Here is a 17,082-nt window from a genome sequence, read left to right as displayed (position 1 = left end):
CCACTGCATCTCTGTATCAGTGCCGGCCATACTACCCCATAATAGTGCCATCCACTGCATCTCTGTATCAGTGCCGGCCATACTGCCCAGGTAACAGTGCCATCCACTGCATCTCTGTATCAGTGTCGGTTATACTGCCCCATAATAGTGCCATCAAGTGCATCTCTGTATCAGTGCCGGTCATACTGCCCAGGTAACAGTGCCATCCACTGCATCTCTGTATCAGTGCCGGCCATACTGCCCCAGTAACAGTGCCAGCCCCAGTGCCCCCATATTGGCTCCTTCTGACGGATGTTTGTATTTCGTACTGCCCTTCGCACCGTATTGAAGACCACATAGTATTGTGTGGCGGTCAGGAAATGGCGCAGTATATACCGCGATCACTGTACGTGACGGCACGCTCGGCCACACCGATATACACGAGTTCTGTATCCCGGATGTATATGAAACGACTGTATAAACGAGGCGGGAAAGTCCTCATGGCTGCCGGTCCGGGCGCTCGGCTCCCACTAAAGTCACTGAGGTAAAACTGCGAACGATCGCTCATGGCGCGTAAAAAATAATGCAGTGACCAAAAGTAACGTCTGCCCAACGCCGGAGACGCCAAAAAAGCTCAAAGGTGATTGGCTGAATGGAAAAAAAAAGCGTGAAAAAGGTCACCGGTGGATTTGGGGGGTAAAATCCCATTACCATCGATGCTGAACCCATGAAGAGGCGCCATTATTCACCTCAGGATCCATTTTCACGGTACATCCGTCCACATCACCGCACAGCGGCCATGTTGGATGCCCCTCAGATTCCCGGCAATGTATTCGCAGACTGTTACCTCACGAGTGGAATATATTTATTATGACTGCTGTAGGTTGGCACAGACGAAGTGACTCACACGGAGCTCAGGCTCCCAGCCCTGCCGAACCTCTCACTATAATACTAGGTTATGATAATTTATATCTTCCACTGCTCCCCACTAAACCTTCTAGTTTTCCCGCCTACCGCGCTGCTTTTATATACGGGGAGGCCCCCTGCTGACGTCATCAGAAACCCCCAAGAGGTAATGAAGAAGATGTAAAAAGACTAGGCTCCGCCTCCCCTTAATGCCTCGACCAATCAAAGCTCGCTATTCTGCCGCACCCTCCGTCACTCACTTCCTCTCCCCCCCCTCCCACGCGTCCCATCCCTACTATTCTTTTCTCCTCCTTTCCCGCCAATCTGGTTCCAGCCAATGGGCGGCGCTCAGAGTAGCTTTCCACCAATAGAACGTCGGCGGTTGATGTGTGTGGGTGTGGCCGAGGGTTGCAGCGTGTGCTGACTGTCGCTCAGTCGGTGTGAGTGTGGCGTGGAGTGCGGACGTGTCTGTGCGGAGCTGCGTGTGTTCGGGGGGTCATCTCGTCCTAGCTGCTCCGGCGGCGCGGGGTGTCCGCCCGTATCCCAGCCCGCCCAGGGGGAGGCACGGCCGGCCGCTTCTCGTCTGTGTCGTGCGCTGTACGTGGCGGAGCCGCTCCTTTGTGTTGCCGCATTGTGCTCATCCCCTCCTCAGACATAACAAAGACGACGTCGTTGGGAAGGCGCCTGTGTGAGTATCCGCCGGAGCGGGAGGATGGGGGGAGTAGTCGCTGTCAGGCTGGGGGGCGCCGGGACTGCGGGGGGAGGAGGGTGGCGGCACAGGCGGCGATGTGTGAGGAGATGGAGGATGCGACTGGTCGGCTGCACGCGGCTGTCGTCATGAGATCGGCCGATGTGGTGGAGGATGAGCCGATTGTGTCTGCTGTGTCGGGAGGAGGGGCTGTCATTAAGGGGTCTCCGCTGATTTATGTGAGGTGGGGGGAGAGAATTGCGGGATTTTTTTCTTCTTAGGTTTTTCTTTTCTCGTTCCCTGCCGCGTGTCTGATTATTTAAAGGGATATGTGTTTAAAGGGGTGATTGCAAAAAGGAGCTGCTGCAGAGCAGATGGTATGCGGGGGGCATGAGGCTGGCACTGCTGGGGGGGTTCAGGAGACTGGTGAGGAGGGGTATCTGGGGTGAAAGAAGGGGGGAGGGGATTACCTGGGTTGATGGAGGTGTGAAATGAGGGGGGTGACAGAGGTGTCAAAGCGAAGGGAGGGGGTCCGAAGGGGTTTACTCCTGTGACATGAGGAGAGTACCCTGTGGGGGGGGGGGGGGTTGGGTGATGAAGGTTTTTTTTCTGCTGTCAAATGTGATGGTGGGCAATGGAGGGGGTTTCCCTGGTGATATGAAGGGGTACCATGGGGTGAAGGCTGCGGGGGGCTGGATGGGTGGTGATTGGGCACGGCGTCTTATTTTGGTACATTGATGCTGATGTGGCGGCGTTGCAGCAGAATAAGCGTCACCCCTCATTTTTTTGGTAATGGGGGAGGGGCTGCATTTTAAGGGAAAGCTATAAAATCTTAAAAATAGGATGTGATCCGAAGCGGAGGAGACGGTGACCGGCGTTACATGTAGCGGAGAGGCGAGCTAGGCTGGCACGACCTCTAGGCCACCATGGATGCCGGTGAGACGGGCGAGCGTATGGCTGGCAGCAGCTGAACACATTTACTAGACAGATGTGGTGTCTGGCACTGTGTGGGGGCACGGGTTGGGTTGTATGTGGATGGGGACTGGCATTGGGTGGTGTGCCCGTGTTGTCAGGTGCAGCATTTTTTTTTTGGATGTACATTGGCTCCGTGCACTGGCTTAGGCTCTACTGTAACTTGCAGATGGCTGGGATACACACATCACTGGACCCCATAGCTTGCAGAGTATAGGGATCTCTGGAGTTTTGGTGATGCCCATCCTGGGAAGTCATTTTCCTGGAGAGAATGGGTTAATGAAATAAACTGGTAATTGATGCACCCATATGTGGCATGATGGTGCCGGGCAGGCAGTATTGGGGGCAGAGGCCGGTCACTAGTCACAGCCTACACCACTCCGGATGTTATGATACTACAAGTCCCAGCATTCCCTGAAAGACTGTCAGATTGAAACAGCTGGAGGTCGCTGATCTGGGCAGTAGAGTAATGGTGGCTGCTAGTGGACATTATGGGCAGATGCCGCCATAAATTGATGTATTGCTGGTCACCAGTGGGTGACTCGGAGTATGCGGACACGTACAGTCCCAGCTTACGCTGTGTGCCGCTCATGGGTGTAGGAAATTGACATATCTTGGCTGCCCGGAGACTCCTTGGCCTTCAGGGCCGGCTCTGCCATTTATCCGCCATTTTTGCTGCCGCCTTTCCGCCATTGACTTTGATAGGGGAGGGGCCGGCCAGGGATAATGCTGAGAAACCTACAATTGCCATAGACATGTAGGATGATTTCATGGTGCTGCTTCTCGATGAAATGCCATGACCTGAAGGGCATTTTTGTCACAGCTGCCTCCTCCTTCCTTCTCGTATGATGGACCCCGTAGGCGTCGTATTACCTCGTCGGAGATGGCACAGACTCGTTCATGTTGCCTATGTATGTATATTTCACGTGGAAATGATCAGACCATTCAATGGCCATCATGCAGCGGATGGTCTGTCCATAGGGACCCCTCCGAGCTGCACGAAGTGAAGGGTTCGAGAGATTGCATAAGCAAAGCAGCGGGGCGGCCGGCTGCACCATGACGCTGTGGATTACGGTGATGCGCCTGGTCCCTTCCTGGGGTGTAGGTACATCCGTAGCACCATGGAGAGATGAGGCCACGGATGTGGCGTCTGACGGCCACATGCATCCTTTTTAATCTGATAGGTGCACCAGGTCCCTCCTGATGCAGAAGTGATGGGTGCTGCAAGACCCCTTTAACTGTTCATCCTGGTCTTCCTGAAGCGTCTTCATCAGGATGCCTGAGAAGCCTATTGCTATACTATAGCTGCAAAACTACAACTCCCAGCATGCACTGCCATCCCAATGAGTTGATGACTTCTCCAGCTGTTACTACTACCCCCCCATCTGCTAGGAGTTGTAGTTTTGCTGCTGCTCAATACCCTCAGAGGATACTAAATTCACAGATCTCCTCTGAAGGTCGTGTGGGATGTTGACTGATCCGCGTCTTGTCTGATGTCCGTGAGCGTAATCTTGACATTTTAAGGAGACATAATACTCGCCCTATGGATCCGGCGCTGGAGCCAGAGAACGTCTGGAGATAAGCGGTGGCAGATAGGAGCTGGCAGCCGCCCGGGATGCAATTGTCATTTTACATCATACTCACACTATGATTAATAATACGTTGTATCTTTTATTTAGGTTACTTCATACAAATGTATCAGGTGCCCCAAATAATGGTTACAGTGTAAGGTGCTGATGGTAATGTCCCCTTCTGCTTTCCATAGGAGTCACTGGACGATCTGCAGCCAGATTTCTGCAAGTGACCCGCCGACGTCCGCAGCTCATAGTAAGTGTCTTGTACTCGATGGAAACTGCAATTCCTTCAAGGTGGCCGTGTCGTGTGTATGTGTATATGAAGCGGACGACCTCCCGGTCATCTGGGAAAGGGCACCATGGACTGAGGCTTGACGCTCTCTCTCAGCCAGTGAGCTGCACCACCTCCGGGGCTTGGACTGGTAGTAATAGGAATCTGTCTCGATTTTGAGGATGTTGGTTACAAGCTTTCATATTTCGGATGATCCACTCATATATCAATGGTTTGGTGCAGAACTGTACACCCAGTGCAACCAGTTGATGCTTGGCAAGTACTCCACCCTTCATCAGGTCATCTGTGGGGGACAAGGAGTTCGACTGCATTAAAAAGGTTTGTGGTGCCTGTCGCTTCCAATCCTGGAGATCAGGCACTACTGACGTGTCGCCAATGGCCGCCTGCTTGGTATTATCTGATGTGCAAGAGATGTGGCAAGTGGTTGTGGACGCCATGTCAGCAGCGCCTCTCTCCTCCCTATGCAGAACAGGTGCTGGTTAACCCCATTCAGTTTAGAAGTGGTTTGGGATGTCACAGAGTCAGTCTGAAGCAGCTCTTGCCTTGGACGACCCGATCCATCCATGCAAGTGGCTGCAAGCAATGCCGAATCTCCCCTGTAACGGCTTGCAGCCCCTTTAATCGCCCCATATGGGTTAACAGGGCATTGGTACGACATGAGCAGTTATAGGCGTCTCCTTTCCCGTACAGATCACAGCGTCTGCCGTGTGCATGTTGTGAGCGTGCTGCACCAGTAGTTTTACGTATCGGCAGTAAATCCTCTGCCCGTGGTCTCGCTTTGTGCCTGGTTATTTGCTTAGTTACAGTATCCTAAGGCCTCGGTGTAGCCGTACGGTGACGTGTTCCTCCCATCCGGCTGTACTGCGTATATTGACTCTCTAGTTGCTGATGATTCTTCGAAATACCTGGAGCGGGCCTGCGAGTGACAAACGCTCCGCGGAGGGTTTAGTACAGATGGGGATAGTCTGTGTGACCTCGAGCCTCCGACAGCTGCTGCAGATAAGATGTTGCCCGGGGGTTGGGAAGGGAAGCAGTTGTTAGAAGATCTTACACGGGTCATATCTAGAAATATTTCACAAAATATACTTGTTGGGGAGGGGAAGCAACATAGCTTTTTCTAGCAGCTAAATTTACCGCCATCGTTCCAGCCCGAAAACGGAGCGGAGGTGACCGGTGGCTGCTCATTTCACAGGGGTCAGCAACTTTTCTGCGCTTCATCTGTTGGGAAACTGCACTCCCTGGAGGCCACAGACATGCTGGGAGTTGTAGTTTCTCAACAGCTGGGGTGCCAGAGACTGCAGATTTCCTGCTGGTCGACTATCATAGGAACCAGCGGCAATAGTCAGTCCCTGGTCTCATCATAGTCCTGGGAGTTTAGAGGTGGCCGTGCATATGGAGCTCTATTCATCTACTTCTATGGGAGTTATAAAAATGTTGGGATTTTCATCAGGGTTGAGCAAAAAGATTCAAAAGGCCCCAGGGTCCAGCATCCCCGGCCTCTTCTTGCCGGTATCCTCTTGGCACCTCTCCTGATTAGTACAACCAAGGCGACGTCATGGTTAGCGCCGACTCTGGGCCTATTAATGAAGGGGTGCTAGGGTGGGAGGTCGGACTCGGTGCTCTCTAAAAGTGAATGGACAAATCCCACCTCTAGTTGAAGTTGCATCAGATTTTTGCACCTGCAATCTTATCGGGGGGGGGGTCACGGTCTTTTTGTTGCAGCTGTCGGTCGGAGTCTCGTGAAGTGTAAGTCATTTGATTCTGCGTAGTAAGCGGTGAGTGGACTCGTGTAGCCTTGTAATTCAGGTTCATTGATGTGTATGACTCTTTGTAACACTTGCCCAGCGCAGGGCTCAGCTGTGCCTCGGGCTCAGAGGCGCGGCCACAACTTGTATAAACTACTGACATCACAGCCAGCGCGGCCGACACATGGTAGATGCGACTTCCTGAGCATCTGCACACGAGCGAGCGCTGCAGCGAGGGCACGACTACATGAGCGGGTAATGGAGGGAAAGCCCCGGCACAATGCAACATGGACTTCACGGGTCATAAATCTAAGGCTGTAACTTTTGTCGGGAGGGAGGATGACCTTTACAATATGTTTGTGGTTACCTTGAAGTATAAAAGTTGCACTAGGTTTCAGTCCCAGCAATTTTCTGTCCTTCACTTTCAGCCCCTGATATGTATTTTACAACCAGCTCCAGACTTGTCCCCCAGGAATATCATTTAGATGTGAGGTCTGGGGTCTGCTGTCATTCATTCCCTAACATAACCCACTTGGGATCTTTTTCCCTTGTACGTGTAATTTCCCTTCTTCCTGTGGAGTCTGCCATGGATTCTCTTCTGGCATCAGCATATGTGCTTTCCTCCCTATCTAGCCTGTTCGATCTGCCCTCTCTGAACACTTGGATGCTTTCTTCCCCTGATCTGCCGTGTGTATCCTTACCCTTCGGCGTTTGAAGATGGACGCAACTCTGCTTAGACTTCAGGGCAGAGCTGGCGACACATTTGCTACTTGTCTTCTGGGATGAGCCAGTGGAAAGCTGGGCGACTGCCAATGGATGCTGAAACGGCTGCAGTTTTACTGACATCTGGGAGTGGTTGTGGGGTCTTGGATTTGATCAGTAATGTTACCTGCCCTCTAAGAAATCATACATAAGCAGCCTTGATATTTGTGCTGCAGACCCGGTGTCAGGAGAAGGCGGAGGGTGGCGTCTTGGCCGTACGTGGCTCCTGTCCACACGGCGGTGTTGGCAGCTCTGCTGATTTGACTTCTATGTCCTGCTGACTCGCACATGTTTTTTGAATTTGGAGCTAAACTTAGGCAGTCGGAGGCCGTCGCTTCATATTCCAGCGAGCGGCCGCCCGTTCCTCTTGTTGCTTCTGTCGCTTTGTTCTCAGTAATTTTCTGCCTCCTCTGGAGACATTGTCCTTGGTGGAGAGAGATGCCAGGGCCGTCCTCTCGCCAGCCCAAATTGGAGGATAACGGAAAGCAATTTAAAGGCATAGTGTATATATTTCTGTAGTTGTTTTTGAGCAGATGGGTACCCCCGTCCTGCACCGCAGATGTCGCCTGCCGCGTCACCATGTGGTTTTCCTTCCTGCTCATGAAGCATCAGAAGTGCGCACCCCTGTATGAACCTTTGCAGATTGACAAGGGTTGTACAGCGCCACTCCTGTCCTCAGGTTGTGTGTGGTATTGCAGCTTGACTTGTACACTTTGACGCAGAGCTGGAGTACCGGAGACAAACCTGTAGAGTGGCGCCGTTTCTGGAATGAGCGGCAATGTTTTTTTGTTTTTTTTCAATCCTGCTTTAATGTTAGACAAAGTCTTGATACTCGGTTTTTTGGTACGGCAGGCCAAGAATGGGAGAGGTGACTGCACTTGCTCTCTGCCGTCAGGCCCATAGACTTGGTGACCCCCATACCTCGCAGAGCCCGCGCCTGGAGGGGCTTACAGTCCAATACTCCATTACATGGGGGTTGAGAGTTGAATAGAAACTCACAGGTAATGCTGCAATATGGCACTCACAGGGTTAAAGGCTGAAAGAAAGGTGTCTGTGATTAGGGCCTCTATTAAGGAGGCCGGTTGCCCTTACACTGGCTCTGAATGTAGGGGGGAGGGGATTAGGAATGATGGGGCAGGTTGGATTTCGGCATGCCCAATCCTTTTTACCACTGAGATAACTGGATACTGGGGGGGCTTTCTGTTCTCCCTCGATGATACTGAATACATGCAGTCAGCGGGGCCCAGCTGGCATGTGTACGCGAGCTGCCTCCGGTGTATTTAGTGGAGAGTACACCGTGCCGACGGCGGCTCTGTACGTGGGCAGTGATGGCGGTGGGAGTCCTGTGATTACTGCGATCCCCTGGTGATATGATCATGGGGGTCCGAGCAGTGGGGTCCTCTAGTCAGGTAGTCGCCATTACACTAGTCACTATTATCAGATTAATCTGCTTCATTGATGTCGGGCAGATTAATTCCCAAAACCATCACCTCCAATGTCAGCCGTGCCCTAGTGGAGAATGACTGAGGCCTCGGAGGACCCGACCACCTCTTGTATGCTAGTGGCCTCATGCAATACTTCATTTCCCCTGTAGTGGCCGCTGCAGGGAATACATGTACATGGCCTGCCAGGACATTCTGGGGGTCTTACACCCCAAGGGGGTTTCACTGTGTGGGTCATTCAGTCTCAAATGATCTGCCCATATATGCCCACTTCCATCTGCCATGACCCAATAGTCCAGCATTGGTGATGGTTTTGCTGTTTGTGGACAATGAACTGAAAATTCTAAAATTGGCTGATAACAGGGAGCAGTAGATGCTGTGATATTAGAGGCTATGATCTCACCTCCGGTAATCTGGACTAGGATTGGATGAGCTGTGGAGATGAATACGGCTGACACAATTACCCCCTCTGACCCCTGGGGGGTGCACATGCGTCCGCTGTAGCTGTTTAGTCATGCATGCTCACTGTATGCAGTGCCCGTCTGCCCGGCACGCTGGCAGTCTTACTGGCTGTCCCTCGGTGGCACACCCTGTCTGCACCCCTCCGGCCGCATCTCCAGCGCGGCATCCACCCATAACCAGCAGAGCAGATGACGTCTCTCCGCTCCGGCATCCAGCACGTGTCACATTCAACCCTTCAATTACTTCCAAATGCAGGCACCGAGCCCTGCCGAGAGCCGCGTGTAGCCCACCGGTCCACCATCACTGGGTATAGCCCCCTTGTATAGGGACGACGGACGGCTAACATATGGCATAGGATGACTGGCAAGAAAGGGGTTAAAGTGAAGCATCCGGTCTGCGAGAGAGTGAGGCGCGGGTGCAGACGACATGGCAGGTTCCCCCCCCCCCCCCCCTATCTGATCTGTGAATTGGGCCCAGCCGCGTGCACATTAACCCCTCCTGTGCTGCCGGGATTAGTCGTCTTTTCCCTTTTGCGGTGCTGACGAGGAAACGCGCCAAACCGGATAGCGATGCCTCCGCGACAGGAATCTGTGCTCAGTACATGGAGAGGGGGGCGCACACATCTGAGTAATGGTGGACGAGAGCATGTGAGGGGCGGGGTGGGGTTTCTCTGAGTATTTGGGCAGAGGGGGTTGGATCCAGCGTCTTTCTCCCCTGCATCTCTTTTGTGCAGCTCTCTAGGTTGCAGGATGGAGGGGGGGGGAGGGCGGCATGTGGCTGCCGTCTAACATTACACTAAGTCTATTGTCTGCCGCCTGCGTCTGCAGCTGAAGGAAGGGGGGGGGGGGTTGTAGAAGCCGAGCTGCGTCAGCAATGCCAGCCTGCGTCGCCAGGAGGGTGGTGCCGAGCCAGTGCAAACTTAATACCCGAAGAAAGGGACGTCTTTGTGCCGCGCACCGTGCCCTGTCCCCCCTGTGTGCGCACTACAGATACTGGAGAGGTGCAATCATCGGATGTTTAGTGTGCGGCACACTTAATGTACAGTACGTGGGCATCTGCCGCCCCTGGCACCGCTAGCGGGTATATACGGGCATAGTACTAATGCAATTACACAACGTCTTCCCATTTGACGTCACCCATCCTTAACCCTTTGTAGATATTTCCATGAAATCTTCCTTCTAAGCCGACCAAAGCGTTGGGAGAAAACCTATATTGATTGCCTGAGATTCTGTGTGTGAGTCTGATCGGGCATGTCGGATTTCAGCAGGTTCCTCCCCTGCTGTCGCTCTTCTACATCCCCCTGTCCTCTGCTGATCTTCCTGCTTTCGCACACAAGTATGTTCTCGCTGCTGCAATCTTGGGTCCGTACGGCTAAAAAAAACGAATACATCTGGACAATCCCTTTTAAAGCCAATTTAAAGGGACACCTAAGTTATGACGAAAGTGCAGTGGTGTTATAGGAGTGGCTGATGGCAGTCATCTATGTACCCAATAAAGAAAACTACAATGGGCCAGAAACGGTTGATAACAGCGAGCACTAGATTGTACACAGCTGCACGGTTGTCTGCCTCCTGCGGTATATGTATAGGAAGACTCTGGTGGGAGGGGATGGCATTGAGCTAATAAAGGGATTGTTTAGACCCTATGGCCGTCACCCGATTAGACGTGTCCAAGACATGACGGGCCATGTTGTACCTTCTGCTGGAGGCAGATATTGGGGGGGGTGGTGCACATCTTGCACATTTTTCTCTGTATTTCTGTGTTTTAAAACAAATTCCTTTTTTTTTTTTTTTTTTTTTTTTTTTTTTTTGTCCCTATAGACCACCCACCCAGGGAGCGCACACATCTCTATCCCCTCCAGGCCTGTGAAAATGTGCAGCTCCAATGGCCGTCTCTGGTTTCTGACAGACAGAAGGATAAAGGACGACTACCCTCAGCAGGAGATCCACCGCGCGCTCAAAGCCAAGTGCTGCGAAGAAGACCTCGAGTTCCGGTATCTGCTCATGGATGAGGTGGTCCTGACCATCGAGCAAGGAAACCTAGGTAAGACCAGAAACATCCAGGTCTACTCCTGGGAACGTGTAAGTGGTGGCCCCCTGACCTCAGTATTTCTCTGTACCCCGGCACTCGTGTGGTGTATAGCAGGCCGGTCAGTAATATGGCAGCTCGGTGTGGTGTATAGCAGGCCGGTCAGTAATATGGCGCCTCGGGGTGGTGTGTGGCGGGCCCGTTGGTAACGTGGCGCCTCGGGGTGGTGTGTGGCGGGCCCGTCGGTAACGTGGCGCCTCGGGGTGGTGTGTGGCGGGCCCGTCGGTAACGTGGCGCCTCGGGGTGGTGTGTGGCGGGCCCGTCGGTAACGTGGCGGCTCGGGGTGGTGTGTGGCGGGCCCGTCGGTAACGTGGCGGCTTGCCACTTCCTGCTTTTTCCCTTTTACTGGATGAAAACCTGGATTAATCCTGGAGTGACTATTGTGACCGCTCTGCGTGGTCTGTTGGTGGCCGCACATGTCTCGGGGGCTATTGCTGCAATGTGGCCTTGTGTCGAATATCGCTATTTGTGGTAACTTATTTTGATACCCCCAACCCCTCCCCCATCTCTTCTCTGATATTAACACTTTAATGACCCAGGGACTTATTGTTTTTGCACTTTCATTGCTAATTATGGGATGAGTGATAACTTTCTATGACTACATTCCCTTTTCCATATAATGCAGAAAAAACTCAGCAATACCCAATTTATGAGGTTTTGTGTTTTAAAAATTCAGAACCGTTCAAAAAAGTCGCCTTTATTTTCCCATCCATAGAGCTAGATTTTTTTTTCTTGTCCTCTTTCTAACATCGTTCTGCTCTTTATGCAATTTGCTAGAAAAAAAAAACAATGAACTGTGCTGTACTTGCCTTCCACAGGTCCACCTAGAGTCTCCGCCGTGCTCCCGGCGTCTGGCATTGGCTGCTGCGCTGATGTAATGCTTGTAAGAGCTGCAGTCAATCGTTTAGCCCAGCCGCTCTGGAGGACGTAGGGGATGTTCTGTCCACATGGGCTAACTGACTGCCAGTCTGTGCCGGAGCAAATGCCACACACCGGCGGCGGAGACTCGCCAATGGACCTGGGTAAGAGGAGTACAGTTCAGTGTGGGTTTTTTTTTTTAATACTGCAGCCGGGGTAGAACATTGAAAGGGGATAAGCCATGTAAAGCACTTGAACCTGTAATCACATCTACAATATACCGTCACACTGCAGTATTTAGTATAATTGCCCATCGCCTGTGGCTGTGGTAGGCATGGGGACCTTCACCGAGCCACCAACTGTTGTGGTAAGCCATCAGCTTCTCTTAATTGCGCCATGTGTCATTGATTGACAGCTGCGATTGTAGCTCAGCCTCGGCTGCTGCTGGGTAAGACAGCCGGCATCTGCCGCAGGCTCTGCCCCTGAGCCCGCTCCATACAGCCTTCGGCCTCCCGTAATAAGTGTAGGCTCGGGGGTCCGGGCTGTCGATACATTCACTGGTCACCCACGCCTAAGGCGCTGACCCCAACCATAAGAGCACGGGTCCCTGTGTGGTGTGGCACGCGGACCGCCTGTATTCTGGGTATGTAGTCGCCGGTCTGCTGTCAGGAAGCCGCCCCGAACTGATCTATTTTTTTTAGGACTATTTTAAGGAATCGAGGCTCGTGAAGTTTAGAAAAGCGATAATCGCATGCTCTAGATCTGCCGTCCGGCCTTCGCACACTTTGACGCTGGTTTCTGCCATCCTGGTGTTTTTCCCACTTGGCAGCGTTTGCGGTTTCTGAAATGCAGCCATTTGTACGGCGGAGTGGAAAATGCGTGGGGGGTGGAGGGGATAAGTATCACAAGACCGTAGCGTGGAGCGGCCCCTCCGCGTCATGTAAACTTCCTACCAGCTGATGTGTCGCAGGAGGGGTCGAGGCGAAGCTGGAGAGTCTCCCGCAGCCTCCAGATGAGGCCGTGCTGCCATAATAAGGGGCATGTGTTTAGTGTTCGGCCTGGTTTATGGCCGCGCAGCGTTCAGTGTTTGTAGTTCATACATTGGATTCACTTACAGATTAACTAAGGCTGCGGGTGAGGCAGGTTACACGGAGTCTCCTATTAAAAAGTCTGAACGTTTCCTGATACTTTTGTTCAGTGCCCCCACTAGATTTTATATCCCTTGCCGTCCTGTCTGCTATAAGTGCGTTTCCCCTTTAAGATGGAGGCCAGTGGTTCTGGTTTTAGCAGCGTCAGCTCTTCATCATCCTCTCTCCTGTCTAGATCACTTTTTTTTTTTTTTTTTTTTTCTGTCCACTCAAGAATTTCCTCAGCTTCTAGAAACCCGACTCTCAATCAGCATTCCCAGCACCTTCCGGCGTCTGCTTCCCTCGGCTCCCGTCTTCCCAGCGCCTGCAATGCGGCAGCTGTAAATGTGCAAACAGCGCGAAACGTGCTGTAACCAGAAGCACTCTATTATCTGGGGAGTAGCGCGGACAGGTTGCACTTTAACAATAAAAAGTGGTATCTCTCCGCCTGCCATCGTCGTGGCGTGAGAGTCGCCGAGTAGTAAAGGTCACGGTAACAATGAGCGGCTTAGCCCCCCGGCAGGGCCCGAGGTGATGGAGGTGCTTTGTGGCCGAGCTTGTTTGCACGGTCGTGTGTGAAGCGGCTTATGGGCCGGTGTCCTCTCTATTATGAGAGGTCGACACTGCTTTCCTGTTCCCTCGCTGACCAAGCAGTCGCTTTCTCGCTGGATTTCCTATGGATGAGATAATATATCAGGAGACTTGTGGCATCTGACCGTAAGCACGCACATAGGAGACCTCCGGGGCCGAGTGCCACAAAGAAACGCACTTATAATGGAGAGCCGCGTGTTACCTAAGCCTCCATGTTGGATATTAAAATGCCGAGCAAAACCATTCACAGGACCTTGGTCAAAATTTTGGCAGCCGGACCCGAGCCCTGTGGACTCTACTACCTGCCGACATCCCGGCACCTCTTCTAGTTGGTAGGGTGTGCCGACTAGGAGCGGTAGCCTCTGCCATCGGAATCGGGCAGCCCCTTTGCCCCCTCTTACCGTGCACGCTCAGCCAATCTATATCACTTAGTTGAATCTGAGAGTGCCTCTCTGGAGGACCCAGCCTTTTAAAGGGGGCTTCCACCTCCCCTAGGCATTTTTTTTTTTTTTTCTTCCTTTTAATGTATTTCATTTTTGCAATTCAGTTTCGTTAAAATTTTTTGCAGCGTTTTGCTTTTACAATCTTTGTTTCCTACACATTTAACTTTTGGTGCGGTCTGTGGTCATAAATCAGCTGAGAAGAACCTTCAGAATGAGCTCACTAGCAGATTCTCAGTTAACCCGTTCTCCAGCCAGCGACGGTGCAGCACAGAGGATATAGGAAGCAAAATGTTTAACGAGACCCAATTACAAAAAAATGATTTGCATGTATTTAAAGAGTGGAAGTTTTGGACAACTCCTGTTAACTTCCCTGGTGGTTACTTGCTGCTTTCTCTTGGCGCGGGGGAATCTAATGTTTGCCGTCGGGTTTCCCCACCACTCGCCCCTTCCCCATGAGCAGCGTGTACGTTTGCAACCTTACTATCGTCACTTCCCACCGTGGGAAATATCTATTTGTGTCTTTCCCGTCCAGCATTCCAACAACAACGAAAAAAATCCGGACACGTCTGAGGCCGCCGCAGTAGGTGAACTCGTGCTTGTTTTCATGTGCATGGTGGTTTCCTGTCCCCATTTTCTTCCTCTTAAGCGAAGGTTAACCTTGTCTTAGACAGATCTTCTTGACTCCTCTTTATAAGCCGGAGCGATTTTTGGTAATTTTAGGTTTTGCCTATCGTCACGAGTGCGCAGCAGCAGTAGGTTCGGTGTCGAGAAGTGTATGAACGTTAGCGAATATCCTACAGGCCTGAACGATCCACATTTTTGTTTTACGTCTGTCCTTTTCTATCATTTCAGGTCTCCGTGTGAATGGAGAGTTCATCACTTCGTATCCCCAGGTGGTGGTGGTCCGCGTGCCCACTCCCTGGGTACAAAGTGACAGCGATATCACCGTCCTCAGGCACTTGGAGAAGATGGGTTGTCGACTGATGAATCGACCACAAGCCATTCTCAACTGTGTCAACAAGTTCTGGACGTTTCAGGAACTCGCCGGTCACGGCGTTCCGCTGCCGGATACCTTTTCTTATGGTGAGGGTCTTTACTTTAGCGCATTTTGCCGGTCTAGAAAGGGAAGTGTACCCCCTCATTTTTTTTTCTTACTGATGCAAATGTTTTAATCCATAGGTGGCCATGAAAACTTCTCAAAAATGATCGATGAGGCAGAAGTCCTGGAATTTCCTATGGTGGTGAAGAACACCCGGGGACACCGAGGTAGGCGTGCGGCCGGTTGTGTACAATATTGCACCGTGCATGCTCCTCCACCGCTGCCTCGGCGTATGGAAGTGTCACCTATATTCTCCTCCTTTATAGGTAAGGCTGTGTTTTTAGCCCGGGACAAGCACCACCTGTCTGACCTGACTCATCTCATCCGACATGAAGCCCCCTACCTGTTCCAGAAATATGTGGAGGAGTCGCACGGACGGGACGTGAGAGTCATCGTAGTCGGCGGCCGCGTGATCGGCACCATGCTGAGGTGCTCAACGGACGGAAGGATGCAGAGCAACTGCTCGCTAGGTATACAGACGAGCTGCTATGCCCCACCTAGCCTTTATTTTTTTTTTTTTTTGCCGTGAATCTGTAACATCTGTGTACAGAACCCTTCACTTCATGTGACTTTCAGTATACATGAGAAATGACCATTTCTGGCCATTATATGACTCATGTCCTGCATGTTTCACCAGGTTCCCCCTCTATAGGCTCTATCTCTTAATTTTCAGCTGTCCCTGATCTGGTGGGTGTAGACTAGCTCCTATGATCTCTGCCATACGCAGACATGAGGGATTCCTGCTCTCTTGTCTCTATGTAGCAGAAGCAGCTCATGGAGACCATTATACAGCTGTACTGAGCAGTGTAGCTGTAACACCGGGGGTGAGCTAAAACACTAGACAGCGGCATTTAAATAATCTGCAGCGATCAGAGCCTGCTCCGGTCGCTGCAGATACTGACTGTTTTTAGTGCAGGTTCGGTGCATGAGCCCGCTCCCTCTAAGGTGACCTGACACTTGGATGTATCACATCCTATGTCTGGAAGGGTTTTGGACACCCACCCCAAATATGGTAGCTGCAACAACAATGTATAGAGTGGAGGGAAGCGCAGGATGTTGTGTATTTTTGTGGCGCAGTCGATCACGTCTGCCGGTTATGTTTCTGCGTTTCTAACCTCATGTCCTCACTCCTTTCTTACGCAGGAGGCATTGGGATGATGTGCACGCTGAGCGAGCAGGGCAAGCAACTCGCCATTCAAGTCTCCAATATCTTGGGCATGGATGTGTGCGGCATCGATTTGCTCACCAAAGAAGACGGCTCTTTTTGCGTCTGCGAGGCAAATGCCAACGTGGGCTTCATCGCGTTTGACAAAGCCTGCAACATGGACGTAGCCTCCATGGTGGCCGACTACGCCATTTCACTTCTGCCAAGTCGACTGACCAGACGAATGTCCCTCCTCTCCGTCGTGTCCAGCGCAAGCGAGACGAGCGAGCCCGAGCTGCCTGGCGTCACCTCCAGCTCGGGCGTAGACGTGCCTGCTCCTCTCCTCCATCACCACGAACCTGGCGACAGCATGAGTGCCAGCTCCAGCTCTGTGGACAGTGATCCTGACACTGCCACCGAGAGGGAGCTCCTCACCAAGAGCGCCATCTTTAACATGAACCAGCTTCTTGCCAGCGAAATCAATCTTTTGGTGGAATAGAAGATCGGGATGGGGGGGGGGGGGAGGGAGGGAAGGATTGTGAAAAAGTGGGTGGGACAGGTGGGGAAATATGGGGATTGGGGGGGGGGGGGATCTAGCACGTGTAAATATTGTAGGGGCCATTACTGCTGGTGTTTGGGGGTGGGGTGTGGGATTAGGGAGGGTCAGGGGTAGGAAAAACGCAGAATCCCTGTTGTAAATGAGGCTGTACCACTGAGCTAAAAATTGGGGAGTGGGGAAGGCAGTAGCTAGGAGACTTCTTCCATATTACAATGGATGCCGCATTTAAAGGGGAAGTATGAGGTGATCACAGTCTACATTGGTGCCACCTTCATGTGGTCGATTAACTTTTTTTTTTTTTTTTTTAAAACATCTTCTGCCACTTATGTAATTAATTCTTCTCATTAGTCT

General features: G+C 51.9%; 1 protein-coding gene across 2 annotated transcripts; it reads left to right on the top strand.

The window, feature by feature from the left end:
- Positions 1-1,275: 1,275 nt before the first annotated feature.
- On the top strand, positions 1,276-16,671 carry RIMKLB (ribosomal modification protein rimK like family member B). 2 transcript variants are annotated; one of them, XM_073681292.1, is made up of 7 exons: positions 1,276-1,573; positions 4,311-4,372; positions 10,643-10,865; positions 14,782-15,012; positions 15,109-15,195; positions 15,295-15,498; positions 16,172-16,671. In XM_073681292.1, the coding sequence occupies exons 3-7, from the start codon at positions 10,694-10,696 to the stop codon at positions 16,669-16,671; spliced, it is 1,194 nt and encodes a 397-aa protein (XP_073537393.1). In that variant the 5' UTR covers positions 1,276-1,573; positions 4,311-4,372; positions 10,643-10,693. The 2 variants fall into 2 exon arrangements, with proteins under 2 accessions (XP_073537393.1, XP_073537395.1); XM_073681294.1 differs by lacking the exons at positions 1,276-1,573; positions 4,311-4,372 and adding an exon at positions 4,675-4,729.
- Positions 16,672-17,082: the final 411 nt, after the last annotated feature.

The sequence above is a fragment of the Phyllobates terribilis genome, unplaced genomic scaffold (assembly GCF_046119375.1).
Source record: "Phyllobates terribilis strain yellow unplaced genomic scaffold, ASM4611937v1 Scaffold_5__5_contigs__length_657084704, whole genome shotgun sequence".
NCBI lineage: Eukaryota > Metazoa > Chordata > Amphibia > Anura > Dendrobatidae > Phyllobates > Phyllobates terribilis.
The sequence above is the reverse complement of the archived record's forward strand: the minus strand, read 5'-3'. Positions and strand labels throughout refer to the sequence as shown.